This window comes from Urocampus carinirostris, chromosome 4, assembly GCF_059441175.1.
Source record: "Urocampus carinirostris isolate Australia breed hairy pipefish chromosome 4, RoL_Ucar_1.0, whole genome shotgun sequence".
Classification (NCBI taxonomy): domain Eukaryota; kingdom Metazoa; phylum Chordata; class Actinopteri; order Syngnathiformes; family Syngnathidae; genus Urocampus; species Urocampus carinirostris.
Window position 1 is genome coordinate 32,218,841 of NC_142352.1, and position 26,946 is coordinate 32,245,786.

At 38.1% G+C, this 26,946-nt stretch overlaps 1 protein-coding gene across 9 annotated transcripts in view; it reads right to left on the reverse strand.

Annotated features, from left to right (window-relative positions):
* The window catches only part of baz2ba (bromodomain adjacent to zinc finger domain, 2Ba), a 142,946-nt gene that overhangs the window by 60,941 nt on the left and 55,059 nt on the right, over nt 1–26,946 (reverse strand). For all 9 annotated transcript variants that reach the window (XM_088334203.1, XM_088334207.1, XM_088334206.1 and 6 more), the window contains exons 3-4: nt 10,448–10,624; nt 86–277 (exon numbers count right to left, since the gene is read on the reverse strand). In XM_088334203.1, coding sequence (XP_088190329.1) covers nt 86–277; nt 10,448–10,622 — 367 coding nt within the window. In that variant the 5' untranslated portion in view covers nt 10,623–10,624. The remainder of the gene's footprint in view (nt 1–85; nt 278–10,447; nt 10,625–26,946) is intronic.

Here is a 26,946-nt window from a genome sequence, read left to right on the forward strand (position 1 = left end):
CTGTCAAGAGGGTAATCAAAAGGATGTAATAAAATCCAAGGGAGACAAGTGTGTTAGTGTTTTTTTTTAACAGGTCCTAGTTTACCGGACAAAGCTCCTAGTTGGGGGTGGGCAGCCAGAGCAGCTGACATGCCAAGCGAGCCAAGGCCTCCAAACTCCGGCCTGCTTACTCCAGCAGTGTAGAGGGCCCCAAAGGCTGGGTGGTTCACCAGGGGAAAGGCACTTGACAATGTGGAGCCAATGAAGGGCTGCTCAGCTGCTGCTCCAAAAAGACGGCCTGAGACAAATCAGCCAAAGTGGAGGTTTCACATGTGGTCATAGCTGCAAATGTAAAAGTAGTGCTGCTAAAGATTGGCATTTAACAAGTTGAGAACTTGAGGTGTGTCCAATTGATCTACATCGGCATTTCATCTTTGTGTACGTTTTGTTTTTGAATATTTAATTAGTAACAATTTATGTTTAAAGGTGGAGTGCATCATTTGAGGTGTCATTAAAAAGTTTAAATTAAAATATATATATAGTTGACAATGGCCAACAACAATTCGTGAGCGAGTAGATTTCCAAATTACGGACAGCAACTTTAACCATTACATTTTAGAAATGATCATTCAAGGGAAAATTAAGTTTCCAATAAATTATTGTTTGAAGCTTACACCAAGGTATTTTGATTGGTGGACACGAAGGTAAAGTTTTGTTTGGAATTACATAACGTGAGTCTAATCTTGTAAAATTGTGTCATTTTCCTGGATTATAGGGCACTAGTATGGTTTATGCGTTCCCAAATGTCAGAACACAAGAATCAAACCACATTTTTTTCAAAGGCAAAAAAGGGTGTAGGACAATTTTACATCTTTTTGGTACTCAATTTCACCAAAGCAGAATACTTCATCAACATCGTTGTTGCCGAACCGTTCCTGAGCACAATCATTTCCGACAGGGGCGGCTGCCACGTATTACCTCCTCCCGGAGTCAGATGCAATTTGGATGGAGCATATTTCATGCAAATTCAATTTCTGCTCTAGAAAAGGAGTGCGTGCCTGCATGATGCCTCTGCATAAGCAAGTAATACACACAAGTGGAAAGTGATGACTGAAGAAAAGGAGTGTTTTTTGCAAAGTGCAGAAGAATATGTCATCCACACAGTGAAGAAATGTAAAACCCATGGGCATGTAGCTTTTTTTTTTTTTTTTTTTTTTAACAAATGCAGTGTGGTATTTATGGAGCACGGTATGGTACTTTTTCAATGACATTTAGAGTTTAGAATGTTTAACGTGATGAGCATTAATGACATACGAATCTCATGTTGGTGTATTTCTCTTTTTTAGTTTTACTGGTAAGATTACTTGGCAAAGAATTATTTAACTAACTTGCTAGCAATTCCGATGCAAACATATAGCTATCAACTGACGAGCAGCGAGGCAGTAAGAAAAAGGTTTCCCCATACTATTAGACAAGAGTGGACTTTGCTACAGAGACCAGATACATTGTCTATCCAAACTCAATTCATTGATGCTTGTCAGAATTCAAGTCAGAAGATTAAAGCTTTCCATTTCTCTGGAGCTAAACATCCATGTTGCATGGCTACATAATTGCCTGCAAAGGCAAACATCATAGGTTGATAAACAACTGAAAATTATGTGTGATTAATCTGGTCACTTAATGCCATTACTATCATCACTAGTTCCTGTATTAGCTAAGACTGTTATATCCGACTACTGAGCTGAATTGTCCTTCAAGTAATGACAAATAAAATGCATACCTGAACCCTAAGAGGGAGGACATCGTATATTGAATGAACGCACTAACAGCTTTCCACTGTAAATTTCAAGCAACAATCAGGGTTGACGTATGAGAGTGTCGCCCTTTGAGTTTGCTTCAAGGCCCTTTTCAAGCTCATAGCCTGCAAAAGCCTTAGCGGTGAATGTCATTAGAATATGCTGAATATGTAAAACTGGCCTCACCAGCCTGGGTTGCGGTGTGTAAAGATAAACGACTGCAATGCGAACCCTAGGAAAGGCCAACACATGCAGCATTGACTTACGCCTGTGATGCCCGCCCCTCCACATCAACAGACCCCCACCAAGCTCAGCCCTTCCCTTCCCAAACAACACAAAGTGACATCTGCAAATGCCTCTTCATTATTAATTCAGGCTTCCGGAAGGCGAATAATTAATTCAAAAAAAAAAAAAAAAATCAAGTAAGGAATGACTTAGCTAGGATTTACCTACTCTCTCACTCATGGCATCGTCCCTATTCTGTTTCAATCGTCCTTCCACTCCGACAAACTGCACCGCCCTGCTTTTTTCATGTATGGATGCTGCCAAAGGGGGATTAATTTGTTGTTTGTTGCAGTCAATCAAATTTTCACAGACAGATTTAAGTTAATTGCATCTGTGAGAAGGGGAGCGCTAAGAGCACAGATCAGCTTTTTATTCTCCAATTGATATGCTCATCAATGACATGCACCCATGATTATTTTTGTGTTTCTGAAGTGGAAATGGCACAGTAAACCTTGACTCCAGGCCTGCACATACTGTCATGAAACTGCATCTCTGATCGAACCTGCATTTCATTTGACATTCTTTATTGTTATGCGGCCGGAGAACGATCGTCTTTTTCCTTTTAATTAAACCTGATATGTAGAGTAAAAAAACTGTCTTGACAGATACTTATGGATGCGCTGAAAAAAAAAACAAACTATATAGTTCTTGGAAAAAAATTCAGAAGATAAATCAGTTGGATTAAACATGAGTGAGTAGATTATTTTGGGAGGCAGGGGAAGATCACTAAATAAAATTGCCTCATTCTCTTCAATTAAAGTTAATTCTATTCAATCTATTTTTATTTGCTCAAAATTAGGTAAGAATAGGAAAAAACACAAACCCTTCTTTTAGTGCAAGGCCACGTAATGTGAACTGATACGTATAGTAGTTGCACAAAAAGGGAAATTGCACAAAATAAGTGGTTTGCTTACCAAAAGTTGGGAGAATCCGCCTCCAATTTCATTTGATGCTCAGCCGAAAATTGCTAATCTAAAAAATCTGACCTCAAGTAATTGCACAAAAGGTTCAAAATCATGTTTAATGCATGGGAAAGGAGATATTTTAATGGCGTTTTTTTTCCCCAGCGCAACACAAAGACGACAGGAGGAAGGCAAAAACACAGTGCTTAATTTTACGCTTTCTTTCTTTTATCTTGTAACAGAAAAAGTGGGTTCTCTTCCAGAAAGAGCCTGGAGGCATGCAAATCCCTGCCTTGTGTGTTGATAAACAACATATTAAGGATAGTGGGGTAAAATAATGTGCACAAATCATTTAAATTTTTTTACAAGGCGTAACGAAAGATAAATCTCGAAAAATGCACACTTCTTCCAATGAATTTACAGTATGAGTACAGTCCATGGGCAACAAATCAGTCAGTATGTTTACACGCAGGGAATAGTTCGAGTGAGATCAGAATTTGGGTTTATGAACCAAGTATTTCACATGATTAGTGATGAACAACATGCATATCATTGGCTAAGACAGTGATTTTCAACCACTGGGCCTAACCTAGTGTGTTGTGCCGTGAGAAATTTTCCACTGTCACATTTTAAAATCTTATAAAACATTTATGAATCATTTTCTGCAAATATTATGTCATTGTGTCTGTAAAACATGGGGTATTATAAATTATATTGTAATTAAACATACTGTTCAGTGTCATTTTATAACATTTTGGGTTAGTGGTGTGCCGCAAAAGGTTTCCAATGTAAAAATCATTGCCCTGGCTCAAAAAAGGTTGAAAAACACTGGGCTAAGAGACACACAGTAAAACAGATGCTATTAGCCTTGAAGATAGAGAAGCGCTACAGCGCTCATGCTTGTGGTGATGGAAACATAGTGTTGCACTCCTTAAATGCATTAAAACAGGGAATCTTATCTCTGAGCGATGTGTACTTATAAAAAAGCCACACCTGACTCACGAGCAATATGTTCCTAAACTAAAATAATATCACCTTTTCAAGCAATAATTCTAACTAGGGTTGAAAGTACACTACAGCCTAGTGGTACAACGTAGAGCTAAGAAATCAAGCGCAAACCGACCCAGGCCTGTGGGTTTTAAAGCTCCATGTGGCCAAAGTCCAACAAATTAACTTGATTTGCATCCCAGAATCCCTAGAAAACCTCAAATGTTATATTTTTCAGTGTAAAAGTTCACCAATAGGAGGCGACGAGTCATTTAGAACCTAGAAAGAGCACTGCCCTGTGGCTCCTGTCTAGTAGTTACAGTGCCTGGCAAAAGGTCAAAGTTCAAGGGGGCCAAATAGTTTTGCAAGCCACTGTTCAACATCATAAATGATGGCTGTTATTATCATTCAGTAGATGTAATAAATCTTAAACATTATCAGCTTCAAACAAATCAGTGTACGTCAAAGTGGGAAAATGATGGATTGTTATAAGAATATTGTTGTACAGTGTTTACAATTTTTACAACAAGTTCATACAATTATACATTTTAGCGATATGGAAACCCATTATTTTACAGTTTCTTTAAAATATAGGAAGAACCTGGTAATTGTTTGTATTTAAAACATTCATTTTATTTGCAAAACTAAATCTGCACAATTGTAATAGTATTGTAAAAGTATTATGAGTAAGGCATATAGAAAGGATGCAAAAAATGTTTTCATCATGTAAGCATAGGTTTGGTGCTCTTTCTCTTTAACCATTAACACACAGACACATTGGTCACAGAATATAGAGATTAAGGGTAATAACAGTAAGGATACAACCACCCAGACATTTTTGAGTTTTCCATGCCGGTGTGTTCTTTTGCCCATATTAATCTCTCCTTTTGTTGGCAAGTTTTAGAAATGGCTTTTTCTTGGCTACTCCGCCTTGAAGGCCAGCATCTATGAGTCGCCTCATCACTATAGATATTCACACCTGTTTTTGGCGGGTACTATTTAAGTTGCTATTTGAGGACCTGCAAGGCATCCATTGCTTCTTCTATTTAGACTTCTTTTCCACTCTGGTTAGAACCCGTTTGTGCTGTTCTCTGAAGGGAGTGTTGTACACCATTGTAGAAGATCTTGCGTGGATAGGCATTCATTTTTATCAAACAAGAATAGACTGTCTAATTTTACAGCCCATTCCGAAAGTAAGAAGTTATATTTTGGGCTCGTTTAGACTTAAAAATGGCCTAAAATGTTGATCATTAAAATGGGCCGGGCTTTTTCTTTTTTTTGGGGAGGATCTGCACAGCAAGCACGTACTTTAACTTAAGTAATTATTTCAACGACTACTTTTTACTTCTACTTGCGTAATATTATTCTGAAGGAACAGTACTATTATTTGAGTAACACGTCTCGGTGCCGGCATTCTTCGGTGACTAAGTGCGCACTTCGGGCTGAAGTGTGCACTTAGGCGGCCTGCGCACATCGGCATCAAAGTGCACACTTTAATTGAGGGACTGAGCCCGAAGTAAAACCAAATCCGCACTTCGACATGGGTGTGCGGCACCGAAGGGCAGCTTCGGGTTTACTTTAACTTGATTTGAGGGACCAAGTCAATCGGTCAGCCTAAGGCTGGTTTGGGCTTTAGGCCCGGTCTTACCTCTTAATCACACCCAGATATGTGATGCTGCCAGATATTTGAAAAGTTCGAATAAAGGTACGTTTTATAGTTTCTCTAACCAGATAAACTGTTTTTAGTGGCGCAATCATCATTGCACAAGGGGTTTCTAATCATCTACAGACGCTCCCCTACTTACGACCATTCGACTTGCGAAAAACAGTAGATGTGAACATTTTTTTCGGGATGTCAAACAATATCCGGACATTGATCCAAGTTAGATTTTGTAATTTGTGTACTTTTTTCCGAGTACAGGACATTACTGTAGTGCTTCTTTCCCCCACTACTGGAGTGTGGCGCTGTGTGAAGTCACCCAGCATCCACCAGGAAGGAAAGAAAAGCTACTTCCTCTTTCTAGTTCATATGTAAACATACAGTGCTACGTATACTGAATCTCCAGCGCGCTCAGAACCTTGACGTTATTATTGTTTAATATCTCGTGCATCCATTCAATATGGTTGGTGTAAAGTGTAAAGAAGGGGGGAGCTGTTTCTTTTGAAATGAAAGTGGAATAAGAGAGGTCGATGCGGTTGAGAAAAATGACAGAACGCTTTTTTTTGGCCACTTTACCACGGAGGAGGATCTCTCGAAGAACATCTTCCAAAAGTAAGTTACACTTAACTTTACTTATGTTTATAGAACATATTTTGTTAAATGTTTATTTTTTTAGTACAAAACAAAACAGGTTACTTATACAAGCCTTAAACATACATATATAAACCTTAAACATACAAAATGTAGCACTGAAGCAACTTAAGAACATATTCAACTTAAAAACATTCGTTAGTCGGGCAGCGTCTGAATAATCCTTCTACAGCAAAATCAGAACACTGGAATGTTGGTTGCTGCAAATGGGCCTTTATACATCTGTATGGATATTGCATTAAAACAAGACATTTGCAGCTAAATTGCTCATTTAAAACAATAATATATGGGATGTAGTTTTATGTTATCTACATTAAAAAAAAATGGTTTTCTTCAAAGTAAGTAAACTCCAAAGCGACCCCAAAGTTTTCAACGGTAGTGAATACACGAGCATCCAGTGTCGAGCCGTGCTTGGAGGCAGCTGGAGCCGATGAGATGAAGGTTGTCAGGAAACATGGCCGAGCATGTGTGTTTCTCACACAAAAGAAGCTCCTGGTTGTTTGGGATTCATTAATGCAGCAGCTTTTAAATTGCAATTCAAGTTGTCAGCGGGGTTGGGGGGTAGTTTCTTTGGTAGTTGGCAAAGAGGTGTATTCAAACACTAACTGTATAATTAATATGGCGGGAAACTCATTTCCATGCTCCAGAAAGAAGGGATTTTGATTGCTATCAGGACATGAAGGGGACCACATTTGTCACTTTTAATACTTTGGAATAGCAATTTGAAAAAAAAGGTTCTGTGGGAAAAAAAAACATTTAAATTGGAAAAGCCTACAGACCATCAATTTTTTTTTAAAATGTATTACAGCATGCATGTGTTAATAACAGATTTATTGCATTTAACTTGGATGTAAACTACCGTATTTTCGGCACTATAAGGTGCACATAAAACCCCAATTTAGCCAGAACTTTTCAAGTGCGCCTTATGACCTGGTGGATAAGATTGGTAATGCATTTAGTAATTATAGGTATGGGTTTCCATACATTAATTTTATTGTGCATGTGTCAAGTCATGTTAATTTGTATAGCCCTTAATTACGATAAGTCTCAAAGGGCTGTACAGTCTACAGACTATTATTACACTATCCCCTGATCTAAAACCTACATGAGGGCAAGGAAACGGTCAAAATCTCAGCACGAAAAAATTAAGAAACCTTGAGAAGGGGCCACACACATAAGGTAACCCCATCTTCCAGGATGACGAGGCTGTAATGGATGTTGCAAGGGTTCAAAGAAACAATACACAGACACGATCAAAGTGAATAAGTGTGTTTTAAGCCTAGATTTAAACAGTTCCACAAAGGTTGCAGATGGAATTTGAGAGGTCAGATTGTTCCACAGTCCTGAATGGAAAACTCTTGAAACTGCAGTTCCATTGAAAAAAGAACGGCGAACGGATAATAAAGGTTTTGTATTTGAGTCGATTATTGTTCAAGCGGTAAAAATTGCTGCTGAAAATCGCAGAAGACTGTATGCAACAGGACTCAAAATTAAGTAGTGGTGGTAAGAGGTGGTAAGTTGATAAATGTTTTTGTTTATTTCTTTACATAGTGGAATCCATACCTAAGGTCCCTGCCATGTTTGGCTGTCATATGACGGCCTTGGCTTTTAGTGCGGAAAATACGGAACATTTGTATTTTCAAATTCATTCATGTGCCCATGCACCCATCATACTACTTTAACAGGTTCTCCTCACCTATTGACAGGGTGGAGGTGTCGTGTGTTGAAGAAAACTACTTGGTATATAGTGGTACCAATTTATAATTATTTTATACTGTATTCTTTATAATAGCTGTACTCTTGTTTCCAAAATGTACCTCTTTCCATTTTGACTTTTAGTTATATACATTGTAGTCCAGAAATGATAGTAAATTACTCAATATGTGCATTAAGTGTTTAATTTAAAAACCTACCCTGTTGAATGTTTTGAAGTCATTACTTCCATTATAATTAACAATTGTGAACATGAAAAATGTGCAGCATTCTCGGTTATCGCTGTTAATGGGGGGCAGAACCAGCCGTGAAACATGAAAATCTGCAAAGTAGAAATCTTTAATTTATTACTTATTAATTAATTACTCAAGAGAAAAAAACAAAGGCTCAGTTAATTGTTTGAAAAAATGAAAGTACTGAATTTTATATATATATTTTTTACAAATTACTTTTATACTGTCAAATTATCATTTAATTGCAAAAATAATTTTGCCTTTTCCTTGCACAAATCTTCGAATTAAGGACCCAATCCACCTCACTTTACATGATATTTTGCCGCCATCACGACTTATCAAAAACTGCATTTACCTTAGAGTTCTGTTCTTCAGAAACCATGTATCTTTTCACTATCAAACATTTTTGAAAAAGGACCAGAAGGCGCCAGGGGTCATCTAAGGAGCGCCAAAGACCCCCATGTGGCACCTGAGCAGGTTTAGTGGGTGGAGAGGTCCAAACTTTGTTGGTGCTAGGAAGCGTCTGTCTCTGTTTAGCCAATCTGATTGTAGAACACAATGCACGATAAAAATCCGCAAAGTACAGAAATCGCGATAAGTACTGTATTTTCCGCACTATAGGGCGCACAGGGTTATAGGGCGCACCCCCAAAAAATAGTTTTTGGTCCTATATCTTCCTTAGATAAGGTGCACCGGATTATAAGGCGCTACATTGGGAACGTCGACAAAACAGTCAGATGATTCAGTCAAACTGATTACTCCCTTAACATTCCCAAAGCTTGCAAAGACACAAATACGTGTCGAAACACGTGCGGATGCGGTGTCCGTACGATGTCACTCAAATGCATCGTTCCATCATTCGGAATGTTAAAAGTCTTGGGATTCAAGAAATGCCAAATATTTCTTAGATTCTATTTTCTTTTTCGCTCGCAACTTTACTGTGCATATGACAATAAACACTTGGAATTGAGTTTAATTCACTCAACTCATCACAGCAACATCAAGATCGTTCTAAAACAATATACCGGGAAAATATAGAACCGCATAGCTCATCTAAGTTCTCACATTCAATAATGATACGCAATCATGGTCTTCTTACAACCGTGAGTGAAGTAAATCCAGGAGAGTAGAATATTTACAAATACAGACTAATGGCGTACTTTAGCAAGCTTGCTACGCCATTGCTAAACTCGGCCAATTGCAGGGTTTGTTTTGGCCCTCTAGCCATTCCGAGGCTCCGAATAACTTCAGCCAATAGCGATCGATTTAACGGATGATTGACATCTTTTTCGGCCAATTGCAGGGTTTGTTTTGGCGCTCTAGCCAATCCGAGGCTCCGTATAACTTCAGCCAATAGCGATCGATTTAACGGATGATTGACACATCTTTTTGGCCAATTGCAGGGTTTGTTTCGGCTCTCTAGCCTATCCGAGGCTCCGAATAACTTTAGCCAATAGTGATTGATTCAAATGATGATTGACACATTGGTTAGCCAATGAAACGCCAGTATATAAATCCCAGCATACACCGCGGACTACTCCACGTTCGGGGGAAAATCGAGTCGGCGGCTGTTGCATAAGTTGCGAGACCTTGCGATTTAATGTTGAGCCATATATAAGGCGCATGGTCAGCTTTTAAAAAAAATTAAGACTTTTAGGTGCGCCTTATAGTGCGGAAAATACGGTAAATGGCAATAGGGCAAGGGATAATTGTATTTGTTAAACATGTTGGAGACATGGTTTTTTTTTTCAATTGTTTCTGATATGTGATCATTTCGTATCATGCCTTTTTTTAAACAAATGGAAAAAAATAATATTTGTGTTTCCTAATTAAATTATTATTTGATGAAGATCTTTTTGATTACATTACTATCAAATTAGTGAGACAAAATATACAGCAGACTTTACAACTGTACGTATTGCAAGCAAAATGAAAATTGTTACTATCTTGTTTTGAAATATTTAATTCAACTCTAAAATAAAAACAAATTGCATTACGTTTTTTTAAATTAGTTAAATTAGTCTATGTAAAAACACACTTTTAGTAATGTTGAAACTTTTACATGAGTTCCGTGAATATAGGCGTAACCTGCCATTATGTTACACTGCATTGTTTTCAATGGTAATTTACACATACAACTTACTGCAAAAATGTTCTGTGTATGATGTGAAAATATATTGGACTTTTATTGATGACACTGGCCACATATTGACTAGGAGAAAAATGAAAAAGTTTTCGTACCAGATGTGCTAAGGGTGGATCCCAGTGTCGAGGGGCTTGGGGCCAGGCTGCTTTTTGAGTGGGGAACGGGAGATGACGAGGAGGAGGCTGATGATGAGGAAGAGGCGGCAGGGGAGGAGGTGCGAGCTGCAGACAGGGTGGGCGCAGGGGAGGCCAGCCGCTCTCCAGACTCCATATCTGTCAAACACAATCCAATCAGCGGGGTTACAATAGCAAAAAACACGCACACAAACATTAACGCACATGCACACCGACTTGCAAGCGCCAAACCTGCACAACATTTCCAGCTGATGCACATACGCTGACACTTTTCCTTTCACATCTTACTTACCCTGAACAATATTTCTATTTAGCAATGCTCACTGCTTCTGAGCTACTATTTGTTCTATACGAGGTCACAGGGAGAATTGTCAGTCGAATGTCAGTCTTTGTTGTGGACAACAAAGCACGTTTTGACTTTGAAACACAAAACCTGCAACAGTCTCTAATGAGGTCTTAACTTTATTTGTCGGCAAATGCTCTATTTAGGACATAGAATGGCAAAATTCTACGCACTTTTTTTTAGATGTAATCATGCGTTCATGGTGGGAATAGACCATAAAATTACTAAACTGGTGGTTGGTTCTTTCTAAGTAGCTGAAATACAATTGTCAAGCATAATCCTGAATCAAACCGGATTTCACGCGGGTACAGTGGCGCTCTGTGGAGTTTTTCCAGTTACCAGCACAAACAGTCTTCCAGGGGAAAGCCCTAGTTGAAGTGCAAGAAGGTGCTTTAAATTTTGAATGAATGCCCACATAGGACAAAGCATTTATGATGACTTGTATGTAGAGGAAACCCTTGTAGGTTTTTGAGGAGTCCCCCAGTTGTGTTGAACACCTAAACAGGTTTGAACTATTCAAATTCAAATCAATATTGCAATACAAGATTGCAAGCTTCTAATCGCCAAGGGTAAAACTTTGGGGGTTATACCTATACTATACCCTCCAAATCAGGGGTCTCCAAATGTTTTGCGTCGCAGGCCACATTGGTTTGAAAAAAGAAAAAAGAAAGCTGAATATCAGCATAGATCACCGTCTTAAATCGAATCCCCTGCCCACTGCTCTAAGATAGCTAGGATGGGCTCCAGCACCCCCGGGACCCAACTGAGGATAAACGGTGCAGATAATGGATGGAAATAATGTGGCAAAACAAACTGATTACAAAAAGCAACGTCCAACAACGCAAAAATAATTAAGGCGGATTCCTATATAATCTGTCTGCAATATCCCGTGTTTTCTAGTAGATATCTACACAGTTTGATTCTATGGATTGTCCTTGATGTAACGAACCATTTTCGCGAACATTTAAAGAAGTTAAAGATGACCCGGGGACGTACCGCTGGGTGAGTCACCTCGGCTTTATAGTTTTGGGTATCTCGTTTCAAGCTCATCGTTGTTTCTCGGATAAGTATAATTTGAAATGGTCATCATATCTTGAATCCCAAGAATTTAGACTTTCCAATGATATGTGGCATGAGATATTTTAGTGACTGGTGACATAGTACAGACACATATTTGTTTATCAAAAGTCCGGCGGAACATTAATAGATTAGGGTACAGTATATTATTTATGGGTGGAGTGGCATGTGGCTTTGGCGACATTCAGTGGACATACTAAAAACTGCAGGTTATATTTTAACTAGAAGCGGCTGATTTTATTCTGATGCTTATCTACGCATTGTTTCGCAAGCCAGATTAAAGCCTTTGGCGGGCTTGAAAATGCACACAGCCTGTAGTTTGGTGACCCCTGTTCCAAGTGAGCAGATTGTTTAATGAGAAATACATTAGAAGTGGACCGGATAAATTGTAGATGAAATCTTGGTTGCAAAATAGAAAGGAAATGTTTCCAAATTCTTCAGCCGCAACGTTGACAATATGCTAGTTATTACTCACTTCTTGAATAAATGTTTTGTTTTTCCTCAAGACAAAATCCCCCAAAGAATACATTTTATTTTTCTTGACAATAAGACAAATTTCTTGTTGGGGTACGTACATGTCTTTTATTTTGCGGTGTAATTTAATTGTTTTAATAACGTGAGGTTTAAAAAGTTGATTCTGAAAGTTTTCAAAACAGACAGGGATATTAAACAATAAGTTAAACCAAAATCGCAATTTTTATTTCAGAAATGTAAACAGGTTTTTGCTTAAGTGTTTAAAAGAATGTCTGTTCATAATGACAGCTTACTTTCAGGCAGTTTTAAAAGCTCTCATCTAGCTTGAATAATTACATTTTTAAATGAGAATTGTTCAAAACAAACGATTGCAATATGGATGGCCTACTTTAAAATACCCATCAAGCAGCTGAGGTACAACTTGGTATGGTATGTAAACTAGATGCTTGGCACAGTTACTAAAGTCACACAACCAACACGCCAACCATTATCAACCATCCATATCAACAGAAACTCTCTTAAGAATTTAAGACGCCAAACATCAGATCTACATTAGCCAACTTTAATCTGCTTTCACTTAAAAAACAAAAGTGCCCACACATTAGCCAACAAGAGCAGCCAAATAAATATGAAAGAGGAATAAAAACCTCAATTTGCGCACGCACGCACACACACACACGCACGCACACAGTCACCTCCCCGGTATCTCACGTCAACCTGACTCTTTTTCCTGTCTTCTTTTTTACCACATCCCTCTGCCTGACACTAATCCAGCAGTGGAAATCCCCCTCAAAAGCACAGTTTGCAGATTGTGTTTTACAGGCAGGCTTTGTTATTGTGTCATTACATATAAACAGCCTCTTCCTCCATCTCTTTTGCCGTCCCCCTTTTCCGCCACCCTGCTCTCTCCTCTCCCTCTCCTTTGCAGAGCCACTGATTAAATCTCTGAGACAAAAGCTGCTATCCTCTGAATATCAAGTATCAGCCTTTCGCCAGGAGCAACACTGACAAGAGAAAGGGAGAGAGGGGTTGAGAAAGAGGCGCAGATGACAAGGAAACCTGCTGCAGTCCATGGGGGGAGGCTGCTGTGCCATCCATCTTGGGCAGCCATTGCAGCAGTGGGAAAAAAAATATGGCGGTTGTCTAATTATAAGCAAGGTCAAAGGTCCTGCAAAATCGCCTCTAAAGCAAGGTGAATAATTATGAGCTAAAGACACAGAAGGAAAATTGAAACAATTCTGCCCTCCGAGCGAGTCAAACATTTAAATAGTAGATTTCACCTGAGAATATATCGTACAGCAAGATTAAGCAGGATTGTTGTACTTTCAGGCACGCAACTCCATGTCATAAAGCTTTTTGAGAAACACCTTTTTGAAAGTGATGTCACATTGCAAAGATGTCCAAACACACACACGGAAATAAACGTTTTAGATCTCAAGTAAATGTCAGTAAAAGGCTATGGATGAAAGTCATGTAAATAACTTACTAATTGAATTATTTATTGTCAAAGTTGTGAAACATTGTATGCAACAAATTAAACATGGCACTCGAGAGTAAACATGACTTTAAGAGAGAGAAAAAGATAATCGACTGTCAGGAGAAATGGGCCAAATATATACAAAGTACTGCTTTGAGACTGTCCTAAGTTATAAGTGCAATGAAAGAATAGTGCATCGTAACAGTAGTGCAATGAAAAGTAGTGCAATGACATTTGGCAACAACAAAAACATTTAGCAGAGCTAAAAAATATTCCCAAATGAAGTCGCATAATGTACATTTTTCCAGTTTTGCACGCTTGTTTAGGGAGGTTATAGCCTTTTAGTCTATGTTTTAGGGGCCAGTAGCGCCTACCAGAGGGTAGCTGAGGTCAAAAAGGTGGTGGCTGGGGAGAGAAAAGTATTTTATAATATCAATGGTTCTGCTCTAGTATTGCAAGCAGGCAATGTTCTCCAGACCGGGCAGAGAGCAGCCAGCGATCTTCTGGGCTGTGTTGATTACTGTCAATTTGTTCCTGTACGCTGCTGTGGTCCCAGCTTAACACTCAGTGACACTGTATGCCGGAATCCTTTTCACTGGGTCTTTGTAGAAAGACACTAGCAGCTTCTGTTCCGGAACCCTTAGGAAATGGAGCCCTGGTGGATTTATTTTTTTGTATTTCATGATCATTTTTTTTCTTTCATAGTTTTGGCAAGCAGACCTTTTTTGTCCTTGATTTTTGTTTTTACAAAAATGGCAGGGGTTTCTTTTGTTTTTGTTTTTAGAGCCAAGGGACAGCTACTGCACATTAGTGTTATTTTAATAAAAGGCATTTGACACGATTGAATGGAGTGAAGACAACATGTAAAATTGAGACAGGTTGGAGAAAAAAAAAACTTTATTTTACCAAGAGTGATGCCTGTGGCAGCTCCTGGAGATAAAAGGTATAATCACAAGTGTGATGAAGATATAGGGGGAATGGTGGCCCTTTTATAATTATCATAATGTACATGAAAACAAAAGGCACAAGTCTCAGAGGACATGCAAGCTTATGTGGTGTCAGCTGGTAAGTGAAGCGCATCATTCCCTACTTTATGCGGATGGGGAAAGAGGAAATGGGAATTGCTAACGAAAGACAGAGGACAAAAATAATCAACTATAACAAAGTTGAATTTTGTTGTAGAAAAAAAGACAATATGAGGAAAGAAAGACCAATACCTGCACTGACTAATTTGTCTTGTCAGAATCTGATGATGTAAATAGAATTGATTCCACTACCTAACAAACAAGAAAAAAAGCAATCCTTCCTTTGCGGAGGTGTAAAGCGGCATTACCCTCCCCCTCATCTACTCTCATCTCTCAAAGGGCCTCTTTCTGAGGATGAGAGGTGGTGAGAAAAAGGACATCGGGGGGTGGAATGAATGCAAGGCCAGTCCGTGTTCATCCTGCGACCACAAACTGATCACTCAAAGCAATTAAATCCAATAACAATATAATTGAGCTCGGGCCATGTATCGCCAAACACAACAATTGCAACACTAATGCTGAGCCAAGGTATTTAAAGATCCAATCCAGACTTAATTATACGAAGTTAAAATTGATTTTGCATCAGAAGGATCTTGATATTATAGGTAATTAACGTTATACACCACAGTGGCTAATACTTCAATATCTCTGAGCAGATAAATCAAATTGACTCAAACAGCAGCAGCCGTTCAACAGGATGCGCTGAGAGCAGTCTTGTAATTGCAAGGAAAAGAGAGTGAATGTATGTTAATGGGGGGGGGCGGGCGCTGTGATTTATATAAGGTGTGCACCAGTGCCCCACCAGTAGGCCTACAACATAGCGCCCAGCTGTGAGTGCATGCGCCTAATAGTTCCTGGGTGCAAAAGCCCTTCAGGAGATTGTATTGCTATAAACAGAACGGTGGTTTTATGGTTGCATGTAAGGGGAGTTTGCATGTCAGCGTCATCTGAAAGAGCTGGGGTGGGATGGGATGGGATGGGATTGAGCAGAGTATAAGAGATGTAGTGGTGTAATGCCCTATTCCACTTCCAATGTGGCCTCGCATCAAACATTTCAAGTGCTGGTAGAGCTGGCACAGTAAGAAAACGTTAATTTTTTTAGAATTATTTAAATATTTTTACAATGCCTACATTTACACAAGTGAAACATAGGCAGTGGAATGATAACAAAATTAATCTGTAAACGTACAATATAATCAGTGAAAATTTTAACTATATAGTGTTACTGTCATGTGAAAAACATGTTTCCATTTATGGATTATGCATTTTTGGATTGTTTGATATGCAAAAGTGGTCATTAAGATTGCAAACATTCCATAAATGATGAATAAATAAAAATTTTAATGATGAAAAAAAATATGCATTTTAAACTTTCAAAAATTACCTCAAAGATGGCGATCTGTGGATTTCATATGATGGTGATGATACAAAATTGTATGTCGTTGGATGACCTACAGCTCGCAGTAAACCGCTTCATTTGGGACAGTCGTATTTTAACCATCATGGGGAGACATGGCCAGCCGCTCTCTAAATCCCTGTTTTACTGAAAGTAGAACCACTCTAATTCCGTTTTACTTTTGTAAAATCACAATAAAGACCATTCTATTCAACTGCATCTCTGTGTTCAGTGTTTTATTTGTCAATCTATATAGTTATTTTTTTATGATCATACATATTTTTTATATTATGTATATATTTATCACCTTGCTGAAATTTTCCCTTTCCCTATGCTGTCCCAGTCTGATGCTGACATTAAAATTCATTCCTGTCTGGATTACTGTAGTGTACTACTCTCCGGTCTCCCAAAAGCTAACATCAAGAGCCTGCAGCTAGTACAAATTGCAGCAGTGAAGCTTTCAACTAAGACAAGAAAGTTTCATCACATACTCAGATTTTAGCTAACCTGCATTAGCTCCCTGTCAGCTTAAGATGTGATTTTAAAGTTCTGTTAGTATTATACGAAAATATTCTGTGTTTACCCACTCATATCATTCAGATTTATTTTCCCCTATGTTCCTCCTCTGAGCCTTCGCTCAGAAAATGCTGGTCTGCTAGTGATCCCAAGAAGAGATCCGCAGGTTTTAAAGCGTTCTCCTTTCAAGCGCCTTGCTGTTGATTCGAGATTCGATCTGCAACTTCAGCGGAACTGTTTAATCTAGGCTTAAAACACAGTTGTATTCTATAGCTTATTAATGACCAATGTTTCATGTTGGCGATATATGTGTATTGCAACAAATATTGCAGCCTGGTCATTCTGGAAAGGGGATTATCTCATGTGCAGTCCCTTCTCAAAGTTTCTTCTTTTGCCAGATACTACGGTTTTGAGTTTTTCCTTTCCCTCAAGTAGGTTTTAGATCAGGGGGTGGTGTAACAAGTCTGTAGTCTGTACTAGTTAATGGTCTGTGCAGCCCTCCTAGACTTTTTGTGATCAAAGGCTATACAAATAAACATGACTTGACTATTTTGTTTGCAGTCCTATACGCTCAGTCGGTAAGGACGTTATCTTGAGGTAAGTTTGACCCTTGAGGGCTTTCATGAAGAAGCGTCTACTTTGCTTATTTACACTTTTCATGGGGGTCTGGACCCCATTAAATGTGATAACCAAGGGATTACTGTATATCGTAGCATACAGATCGCCATATTAACTATTTATCAAGTAAAGATAGCAAACTGATCACTCTCATGTAACTTTGTTTTGTAATTAAACAACCAAACAAAATAAACTACCCACAAAAATGTGACGTAAGTGCCATTAGCATGTTAGCCAAAAGTGCTAACTGGCACAAACCTCACATAACCTCATACACAACTATAAGAAAACTTAAAACAATAGAAATGCATTTTTCTCCATTCCCTCCTTACGCTTACAACAATCACACACAAATACACATACTTACATACACACAAACTAACAGATGGCTGATACTAACTGAGATAATCCGCCAACAGAGTCATCAGCATGGATCAGTGGTAATCAGAGTGTGGACACAATGTCTCTTCCCCGGCCGTAATGGAAGGAGCGCTTGGGAGGGAAATGCATTATTCCGTGTGATGGCCTGACCTCATTCAAAGACACACGGTTGTGACTTCCAGACCGCTTTCTTTCTGAGCATTATTGAAGCCGGAAAAATTGGCATCACGTCTGCAATGGTCGCACAACCTTTACGAAAATACCAAAAAGCACTACAGATTTACTGTGTGAAACAGTGTCTCTTTACATTCATTTGTCAAAGTTAAATGTTTAAGTTCAGCTATAAATTGTTGGGTGTTCACCATTCTTTGGTAAAATATACAGTAAAATGCAGCTGAGAGTGACAAACTGAAAAAAAAAAACACAGATTGCTCGTATTTTGGAACGCTGTGGAGATGATTTAACAGGGCCTGGCACACACGTCTACATGGATGTTTGTTTTGCAGTTCAGTGTCTACCATACACAGAAATATTCTGACGGGAAATTAGGTTTCATAGGTCCCTCCAGAGTCTCATAAACTTGTATTATTAAGATATACAAATTATATTAACCTGTATTTATATATTTAACCTGTATTTAAGTGCAGGGTTAATCTAATTTACGTTTCGATTTCGCATCATATAAATGATAGAAAACCCCACGGTGTGTATTTGTGCTACGTATCCGTGTCAATCAGAGTGAATCTTTTTCAGTCAGTGGGAAAAACTTAAGTTATCAATCAACCCAAATAGACCATGATCATCTTGCTTAAGACAGCCAAGTGCATGAGTGAGTTCGCCTGACCTCTTTTGTCCCCCTCCCTACCAGCATGCACAAATTTTAGCCACAGTCAATCACCAACTCGTGCGCTATGTGCACTATTGTACAACATCCTGCTATGTTTCTTGCAACATCTTTGTAACTGTCAAAGGATTTGCTTTAGTTTCTGAGCAATAGGCCCACTATTTTTAAGTACAATATAACTGTGACTTGGGTCATAGAAGGTTAAAAATGGGCAGGAAAAGTTACATTTCTAAAAATAACACTACTTGCGCCACGTGCAAATGCTTGGGGGAAATAAATCTAAAAATGACAGGCATCCACATTTTTAATGGTTTGTAGGTGCATCAAAATTTCCCCAGTGAAGCACACAATAACAAACAGCAGAGAGATGTATTACAATAATCTCTCGGTTTTCATAAGGGTTGAAATACAAAAAAAATAGTCAAAACCTGCGGATTTGAACCCTTTATTTCTTTGTCTTTTTATTATTCAAGAACAAACCCAATTTACAAGGCGCAAGTATTTTTTTGAACCAAATAAATTTACTGTCACATAACATCCAGACCAGGGGTGGCGAACAAGTTTGACACAAAGAGCCAAAATCTTTTAACTGTGAGAGTCAAAGAGCCACACCACGCACTGACCTGCCATGACAGACAGACACACAAACACACACAATTAAAAACATTATTTCCCATAACACACTCCTCTCCTTACAATACAACAAGTATTGTTGTTGTGTTGATGTCACAAAAAAACTAAACGTGAAACAAGGCAAAGAGCCACAGTATATAGAAAATATGATGAGGTAAAGAGCCGCATTCTTTTTGGCCAAGAGAGCCACGTGTTTGCCACCCCTGGTCCAGACTGTTAACTTATAATTTTAAAAATAATCCTGCTGTTGTGATTGATGCACAACTGTATAGATTAAGGATATGATGCAATTTATATTATGCTTTTCTGCCATTATGTAGACGTTATGGAGAATGCATTTACCTTCCAGTTATGTCCTACAAAGGCCATATATTTTTTCCATAATAAAACATTTTTGAAAAAGTGCTAGGGAGCCACTAAGGAACGCCAAAAACCTGCATGTGGCTCTATAGCATGGTTTACATGTTGGGAAACCCAAATTTATTGGCGATGGAAAGCATCTTTCTCTGTTTAGCCAATCAGAATACAGAATACAATGCACAATGACAATAAGTCGCAAAGAAAGGAATTACTGTATTACCATGACTGAAAATTTCATAGCAGGCCCATTTGTTGATAAGATTTTTGCAAGACGGATAAAACATTTTTTCAAGAAAATACTTTACTTCGTAGCGACAACTCACTAAAATCTAGGGGTAGGTTCACCTACATTTATTTAACTGGAGCAGTACTTCTTTGTTACAGTTTACAGAAGGATTTCTTACATGTAGTTTGGTAAACTTATGAAGTAACAACTGGATTTATGTTATAACTATATTGTGTGTGTGTCGACGTGTTAGTTTCCGGTTTTTATTAGGAGTGGCGGTAAAATAAGATCAGGAAAAGAGGGCACTGAGCGATAAGCGGTAGGCTAATTGTAATCATATGTATTTAGATTATTTAGAATGCATTACATATGTAAATATACTGTCATGTTGATGATTTTGTCAGTTAGAAAACAGACACTATCACTATAAAACACTTTCGAACATTTTTTTTACATTTTCCAAATTTTGGTGACCCATAGTTCCTACACTATAATTATTATTAAAATCAATAATAATATAATATTGTGGTTTTCCAAAGTAAGTAGATCAAATGTTATTAAGTCAAGACTTTATCAAGGAAGCAGGTGACGTAAAACAGATCTTAGCTGCCGTCAGGCTTGTGGAAAGGTACATTCTGGAGTAAACAGAAAACCTAAGAGCATGAACAAACACAGCTAAGGTTTGGAGGGTAACTTATCAAATGTAATCCAATACAAATACTAATTACCAAGTAGAAAATTGTTAATAGGGTAATCCGAATACCATAATATTAACGTTTTGTAACTTCATTGCTTTCTATTACTTTTGGATTACTCAAATACCAAATGCAATATGTCAAGTCAAGTCATGTTTATTTTTATAGCCGTTAATCACAAAGAGTCTCAAAGGGCTATGCTAATAAAAGACACATTAACGAAATATAAATAAAATTATCAAATTTTGTTTAAGATAAATGAGCAACGTAACCTTGAAAAAGAAAGAGGAAACAATGACCAGGTAGTTGCTTGTAGTCAAACAAAAAAAAATGCTTACATTTTAACCACGTAGTATAGTGTATTGAGCAAAAATAAAACGTTTGCTTTCACATTGCGGATAAAATATGCTTTGTTTTAGTTCACATTAAGAGCAACTTAAGAACCCAATGTTTTTTAACACACAAAGTGTTCAGTTTCTACATTTTCAACTCACTCTGGGACTTCTTGTCATCTTTATCTCTTTATAGTGTCAGTAATTTGAATTATAATAGACACAATTGGCACCGAGGCATATGTGTAGAGACGGCAGACAAAGAGCGGTGCAATCGAAAATGGCGAATGTAAACAAAGCTATTGCAAATAAGGAAAAAAATAAAAAGTTAAAATTAACACACGCGGGCCTTTTGACACACATGGGCCTTTAATATTGTCCTATTGTGGTGTGCAACATGAAAATGCTTTTAAATAAAATTGTAATCTTGCACGGTAATCCTTATTTTTTACAAAATATACCTGTAATTTGATTTGAGTTTACAATGAAAAACAACAATGAAAAAAAATCTTATCCTGATTATGTAATAATACCGTTACATGTATTCCGTTACTCTCTAAGCCTGTTAACATGAAAATATTTAAGGTGACGCAATTAGTCTTGTGGACCTAATTGGACCTACACAAAACCTAACAATTATATTCCAATAGGATCAGATAAATAAAGCAATATCTCCTATGGCTCAGTCACCAACCTTGAATTTGTAGCAGGCACAAAAGACAAATCTCTCCTGATATAAAAATCCAACACAACATGGGAAATTAAAATGAAAGAAGCTACAATTCTTTAGGCATCATCAGTAGCCAAAACCTTCTAGTAAATTTAGTAGAAGTGGGCTCAATTTACCTTAAACAAACAAATAATTCAAATTTTCTTTTAGTCACACTAAAATATTGTTAAAATATAATTATAACTAAAAATGCATCTTAAACCAGTTAGGCACCTTGCTCAATCAGTAGAGAAATACATAAATAAACCTCTGTCCGTTTTTAGGAACAGACAAATAAATAATAAATTGAAAACCAAGTAAACATTTTTAGCCCTGTAAACCAAGAGGCACATTAGCATCAGCCGAACAGTAAACAAACAAACATGTGCATTTTGTGAACTAGTACTCAGTAATCAACACTAAGGTCTGCAACAAAAGTACTTGACGATTCTTTACAGTTTGAAATCGAACAGTTTTAACAACAGATCTTTGTTCTTCTGACTGCATGCATTTAATTTCAAATACGTTTATCAAGCAGTCCGGCAAAACGCTCTGGCTCTCATTGAGAGTGAATTGCATTATATGGTTATAAAATGTACATATAATGCATGTCATCAAAACTGTTTTGTCTATAACATTACTTGAATTTTACCAGGACAAGTCAGGACTAGGTTTTGTTCAACTGGCCAATGCGTTCTTCAAATGTTGGTGCGTCACAAAAGCTACTGCCATGACACGCATTATCTTCTTTGCAAATTTCGCAAGTAGTCTTTTTATTTGCCCTATGCAGGCTAAAATGCTCCCAAAGGTAATAAGTTTTAGTACGCGTACTTGATGTTGACGCTGGCATTTCTGTTAGTGTATGTTATCACTCGAGACGCAGTTGCGCAAGTGCCACTCTCAGCAGTGATCATATTCATGCGACAATAGGATTCATTGTCGACTATTTATGCTATTGATTTTTGTCGACAGCGTCACCTTATAATTGCAGCCCTACTGAACATTAAACAATGAATGGCAAATAGAAAATACAGACAAAAAGGTCTTGTACAAAAGCAGACATCCTGCCCCAGTGCGGCATGTATAGGTGTCAACAACTAGTGTTAGGCACCTCCCTTAGCCCTACTCCTGCCCCGTGACAGATGGCATTACGAAGCTTGTTGGAGATGGGCACACACCATCGCTCACCATGCCTTAGCTCGCCCCGGCTGCACTGATGGCCGCAGGTTTTATTACAGTCGTACCGTGACTGCATTACTTCATGTCTTCCTCCATGTAACAGTGGCACTTAGCACACAAGAGCTGCTTACTACCTGCCCTAGGCAAAAAGTTAAAGATACAGCGTCTAAGCCTATCCAAAGAAAGTGCCCAGCTGCAGGATTTTTATGTTCCAATCATTAGGCATCCCTCCATTTTGTGCAAGAAGCTTTAACTAAAATTTAAACATACACACCATTTTGTTCTTCATCAACCTTTTTCGGCCTGTGCTTGCCAAAGGCTGGAATCAATCACCTACTCAAGGTTCGAACTTCCGGGTACCTGGTGACACTATGATTTGGGGAGATGGTATTGACTTTTAGAGCGGAATAAGAAAAGATTGTCATATTGTGTTTGATGTAAAAACTAGGGCCACAACGATGAGTCGATGATAGAAATAGTCCACAAATTAAATCATTGTCCCCCGTGACCCAACTAAGGATAAGCGGTGCAGATAATGGATGGATGGATGGATGAAATCATTGTAGACTATTGTCACCAGTCAGTTTTTCCAACAGAGAGAGGCAACTCTACTTGAATATGATGTCTGCTGAGAGTTGAACATGTGCAATAGCCAATTGAGTCTCTATTGAGCGGTAATTTCAAAATACAGAAATGGCAGTGTCTACATCAATTAGGCATAACCAAACTTCTAAAGTTTGGGAGCATTTAAGCGGACAAAAAAGAAACAACTTAAAGCTTTTTGAAAAGTATAAATTGCGTATAATGGCAGTAGCTGTGACGACCATTTAAAAAAGACATCGGACCTCTGAACGAAATGGAGACCGACTCCCCTCGGTTAAATCTAAGTCACGTTCAGGCCTATACGGTTTTGATGACCTGCATTGAACATTTTATACAGGTATATTTCACTTCAAATAGAGCTTGAGCATTATGTCAGACTGTGCCTGACAAACGTATGTGAAATTAAGGTTTATTCATAAATTGTGTCTAGTGACCACGCATGTTGCCTGATTAATTTAGATGCATTTTTATTTAACTATTGTAAAATATTTTTCATTGGACCATTTTTTGCTCTTGGTTATTATCATATGTTACATGATTAAATCAACCTTATGCTCAATTGAACAAAAAAATAATAGTTACCCAATTATTCGACTAATCCGTTCAATAAGTCTGTGATTAGTAGACTATTCGAATAATCGTTAGTTGCAGCCCAAGTCATTGTGCGACAGAAAAGTGTTTCACAGCTCCAACAGATATAGTACCACTCCCATTTCCTGTCCATAAATAGATGAGAATGAGCCAGAAGTGAGTGCGTCCTGCATCCGTGTGAGTGCGTGTGTATGCATTTATGCGCACAAACACACCCATAATGCACCATTTTGAATATCATGATGTCAGCTCAATGACAAATTCCCATCTCTTATGCTCGTGCACATCTGCATCCAGCCAGAGCTAATTATTCTCCCCATGGTAACAGTGCATGGTGTTTGCATCAACAAAACAGCTATGTGCAGCAGACAATCATCCCTGATGAATCTGCTCTTCTCCCTCAGCAAGCTCCTCGCTCATCTGACAGGCTCAACGCTTGCTACATTTCAACAGAATGAACGTGACCTGCTCGTTATATTTGTCTACTAAATTCCAAGATGACTGAAGCGCAAAAAAACACCATCCTGGTGATGAACAGAACAACATTTGCCAAGGCAAGCACGCACACACGCAAAACAATATTTCTTCATTTCTCTCTGGCTTTTTATTGATATATCCCACAAAATAACATCAAACACAAAAGATGTCATGATAAAGACCTAGGAGCAACTATCTACAGCACAGGATATGATTTATCTTAAAAATCAGGCGCCAGGCGTTAACTAACATTTCTGTATAAGTGAGAGCTCATTCAAACATTTATGACAGTATCTCATCTCATCTCATTAGCTGCACCGCTTATCCTCAGTAGGATCGCGGGGGTGCTTGAGTCCATCCCAGCAATCATCGGGCAGTGGGCAGGGGACACCCTGAACTGGTTGGCAGCCAATCGCAGGGCACACAGGGACAGACAACTCGCTCGCTCATTCACACCTAGGAACAATTTGGACCGACCAATCCACCTGAAATGCATGTCTTTGGAATGTGGGAGGAAACCGGAGCACGGGGAGAACATACAAACTCTGCACAGGAAGTCCGGTAGCTGGATTTGAACCCACATAGGAGGTTCCCAAGACCTTAGAACTGTGCCGCACACGCGCTAACCACTGTGCCGCCGTGCTGCCCTTTAACAGTATCATCTATTCATAATCTTCAGTATTGATTCAGAGCCTTGAGACGATCACAAGGAATCAGAATGAAATACCACCTTTGACTCTGTCAACATTTTTTTCCATTTGATTCAATTTTACCTGCTGTGAAATTTGGTACAGAATTTTTTGGTTGTACAGCCACAGGTTTAACATGCATCAACTGTTGGGCAGATTGATATCTTCATTTTCCAAGAGTCAAATAGAAACATTGTTTTTTTGAGGTTTATGCCTGCTTCACCAAATTCATCAAGCAATAGCATGAAATCATGTGCAACAACTTCTGCCCTCATTTTGCCCATTCTTTGCGTATGCAAGCTGCAACATATATGATTTAAATTATAGCCATGCATTAAAATATGCATGTTGAGGTTTCTTCTTCCCCGTATATTTTCAGTTCCATAACATCAAATGCTTACGCATGCGACGCTTTTATACAGAGCATTGCATCTCTGAGACATGTTTTATATAAATACAAATCTTAAATCTAAGATCAATTAAAAAAAAAATCAATGAATCAAAAACAAATAAAACAGGATTACATATAAGTCAGTTGTCAGATTTGTAAGACTTATTACTTGAATGTGTATCACTTTTAGTTGAAACCGCCGTAGCTGAGCAGGATAATGAAACCTTAAAAGCAACACAATATTTATTTTAAATTGTGAACTCATGTTTATTTGTATAACCCTTAATCATAAAACAGCTCAACGGGCTGCAGGGACAATCGTTACACCAACCCCTGATCTGAAACTTACATAAAAGATTTAAATTAGTTTTTATGTATCTCAGTTCCAAAATGTACCGGACAAACAATAAAAGGTTTTAGCTGACTCAGCACAGAAAACTGTTACCTATGTCTACTGAGAAAGGGATTTTAAATGGTAAGTATGCCTTCCCCAAGTTTTAACTTTAAACAAGTAGCTGGAGAAAAAAGCTTAAGAGGGTATCTCGAATTTCAGCGTCAGACTTCGACTCTTAGGATATCATACATCTGATTCTTGTGATGGAATGGGTTTCGAATATCAAAATACATTTTAGAGCTTAATACTCAGTTTTGGGGTAATCGAATCTCGGTTGCGAATATTTGTAGAATACTTATCACATTGTGCCTATTTTGTATTGTAAGGGTGCTTCAGCAAACATTATTGATGATGGTAGATCAATGATTTACTTTTAAACGACCGATTTCCAATTTCATTTTAGGCCGTTTGATAGGCCGTATAAATTGCAGATAGGCAGCTTAGTCAATACTGATCCTTTCCCGATTTTTTTTTCTGTAAACCAAAAAGTAACAAGTAAAATTAGTAACTATTAATGTAAAAATCGATGTATTAAAAATGGCATGGTCCCCCAAGTTAAAATTTCATTAAGTTAAGTAGGTTACAAATTCATTTTTTATTAATGCATATGAGCATGTGCACTTATGTTTTCATGCAACTTGTTTTTGAGTGGAGGCATGGAAGCCCTGAACGCTGAGACATTGCAATTTCCACAAGTAAGTAATTGCAGCATGATGACATCCATGCCGATACCAATGTGCAAGAAAAAAATGTGAATTTGAGAATATAAATTACTGTTTGTTTGTTTTTATAAGAAATCCATAAACCCAATCAATCTAGTCAATCTGGAATCATTTAAACCGGACACTGACTGTGCTGATCTGATCGTGCCATTCCAAATTAGAACAAACAACATCAATCTCATTCATAGTTTGTTTTCCAATTTAACAAGAGGGCTCATATTTGTGTACCTCCAAATGTACCATAGTTGCCCTATATGTGGCAAAAATCTGTCAAAGGTCGGTAAAAATCACATGCAAATGTTACTATT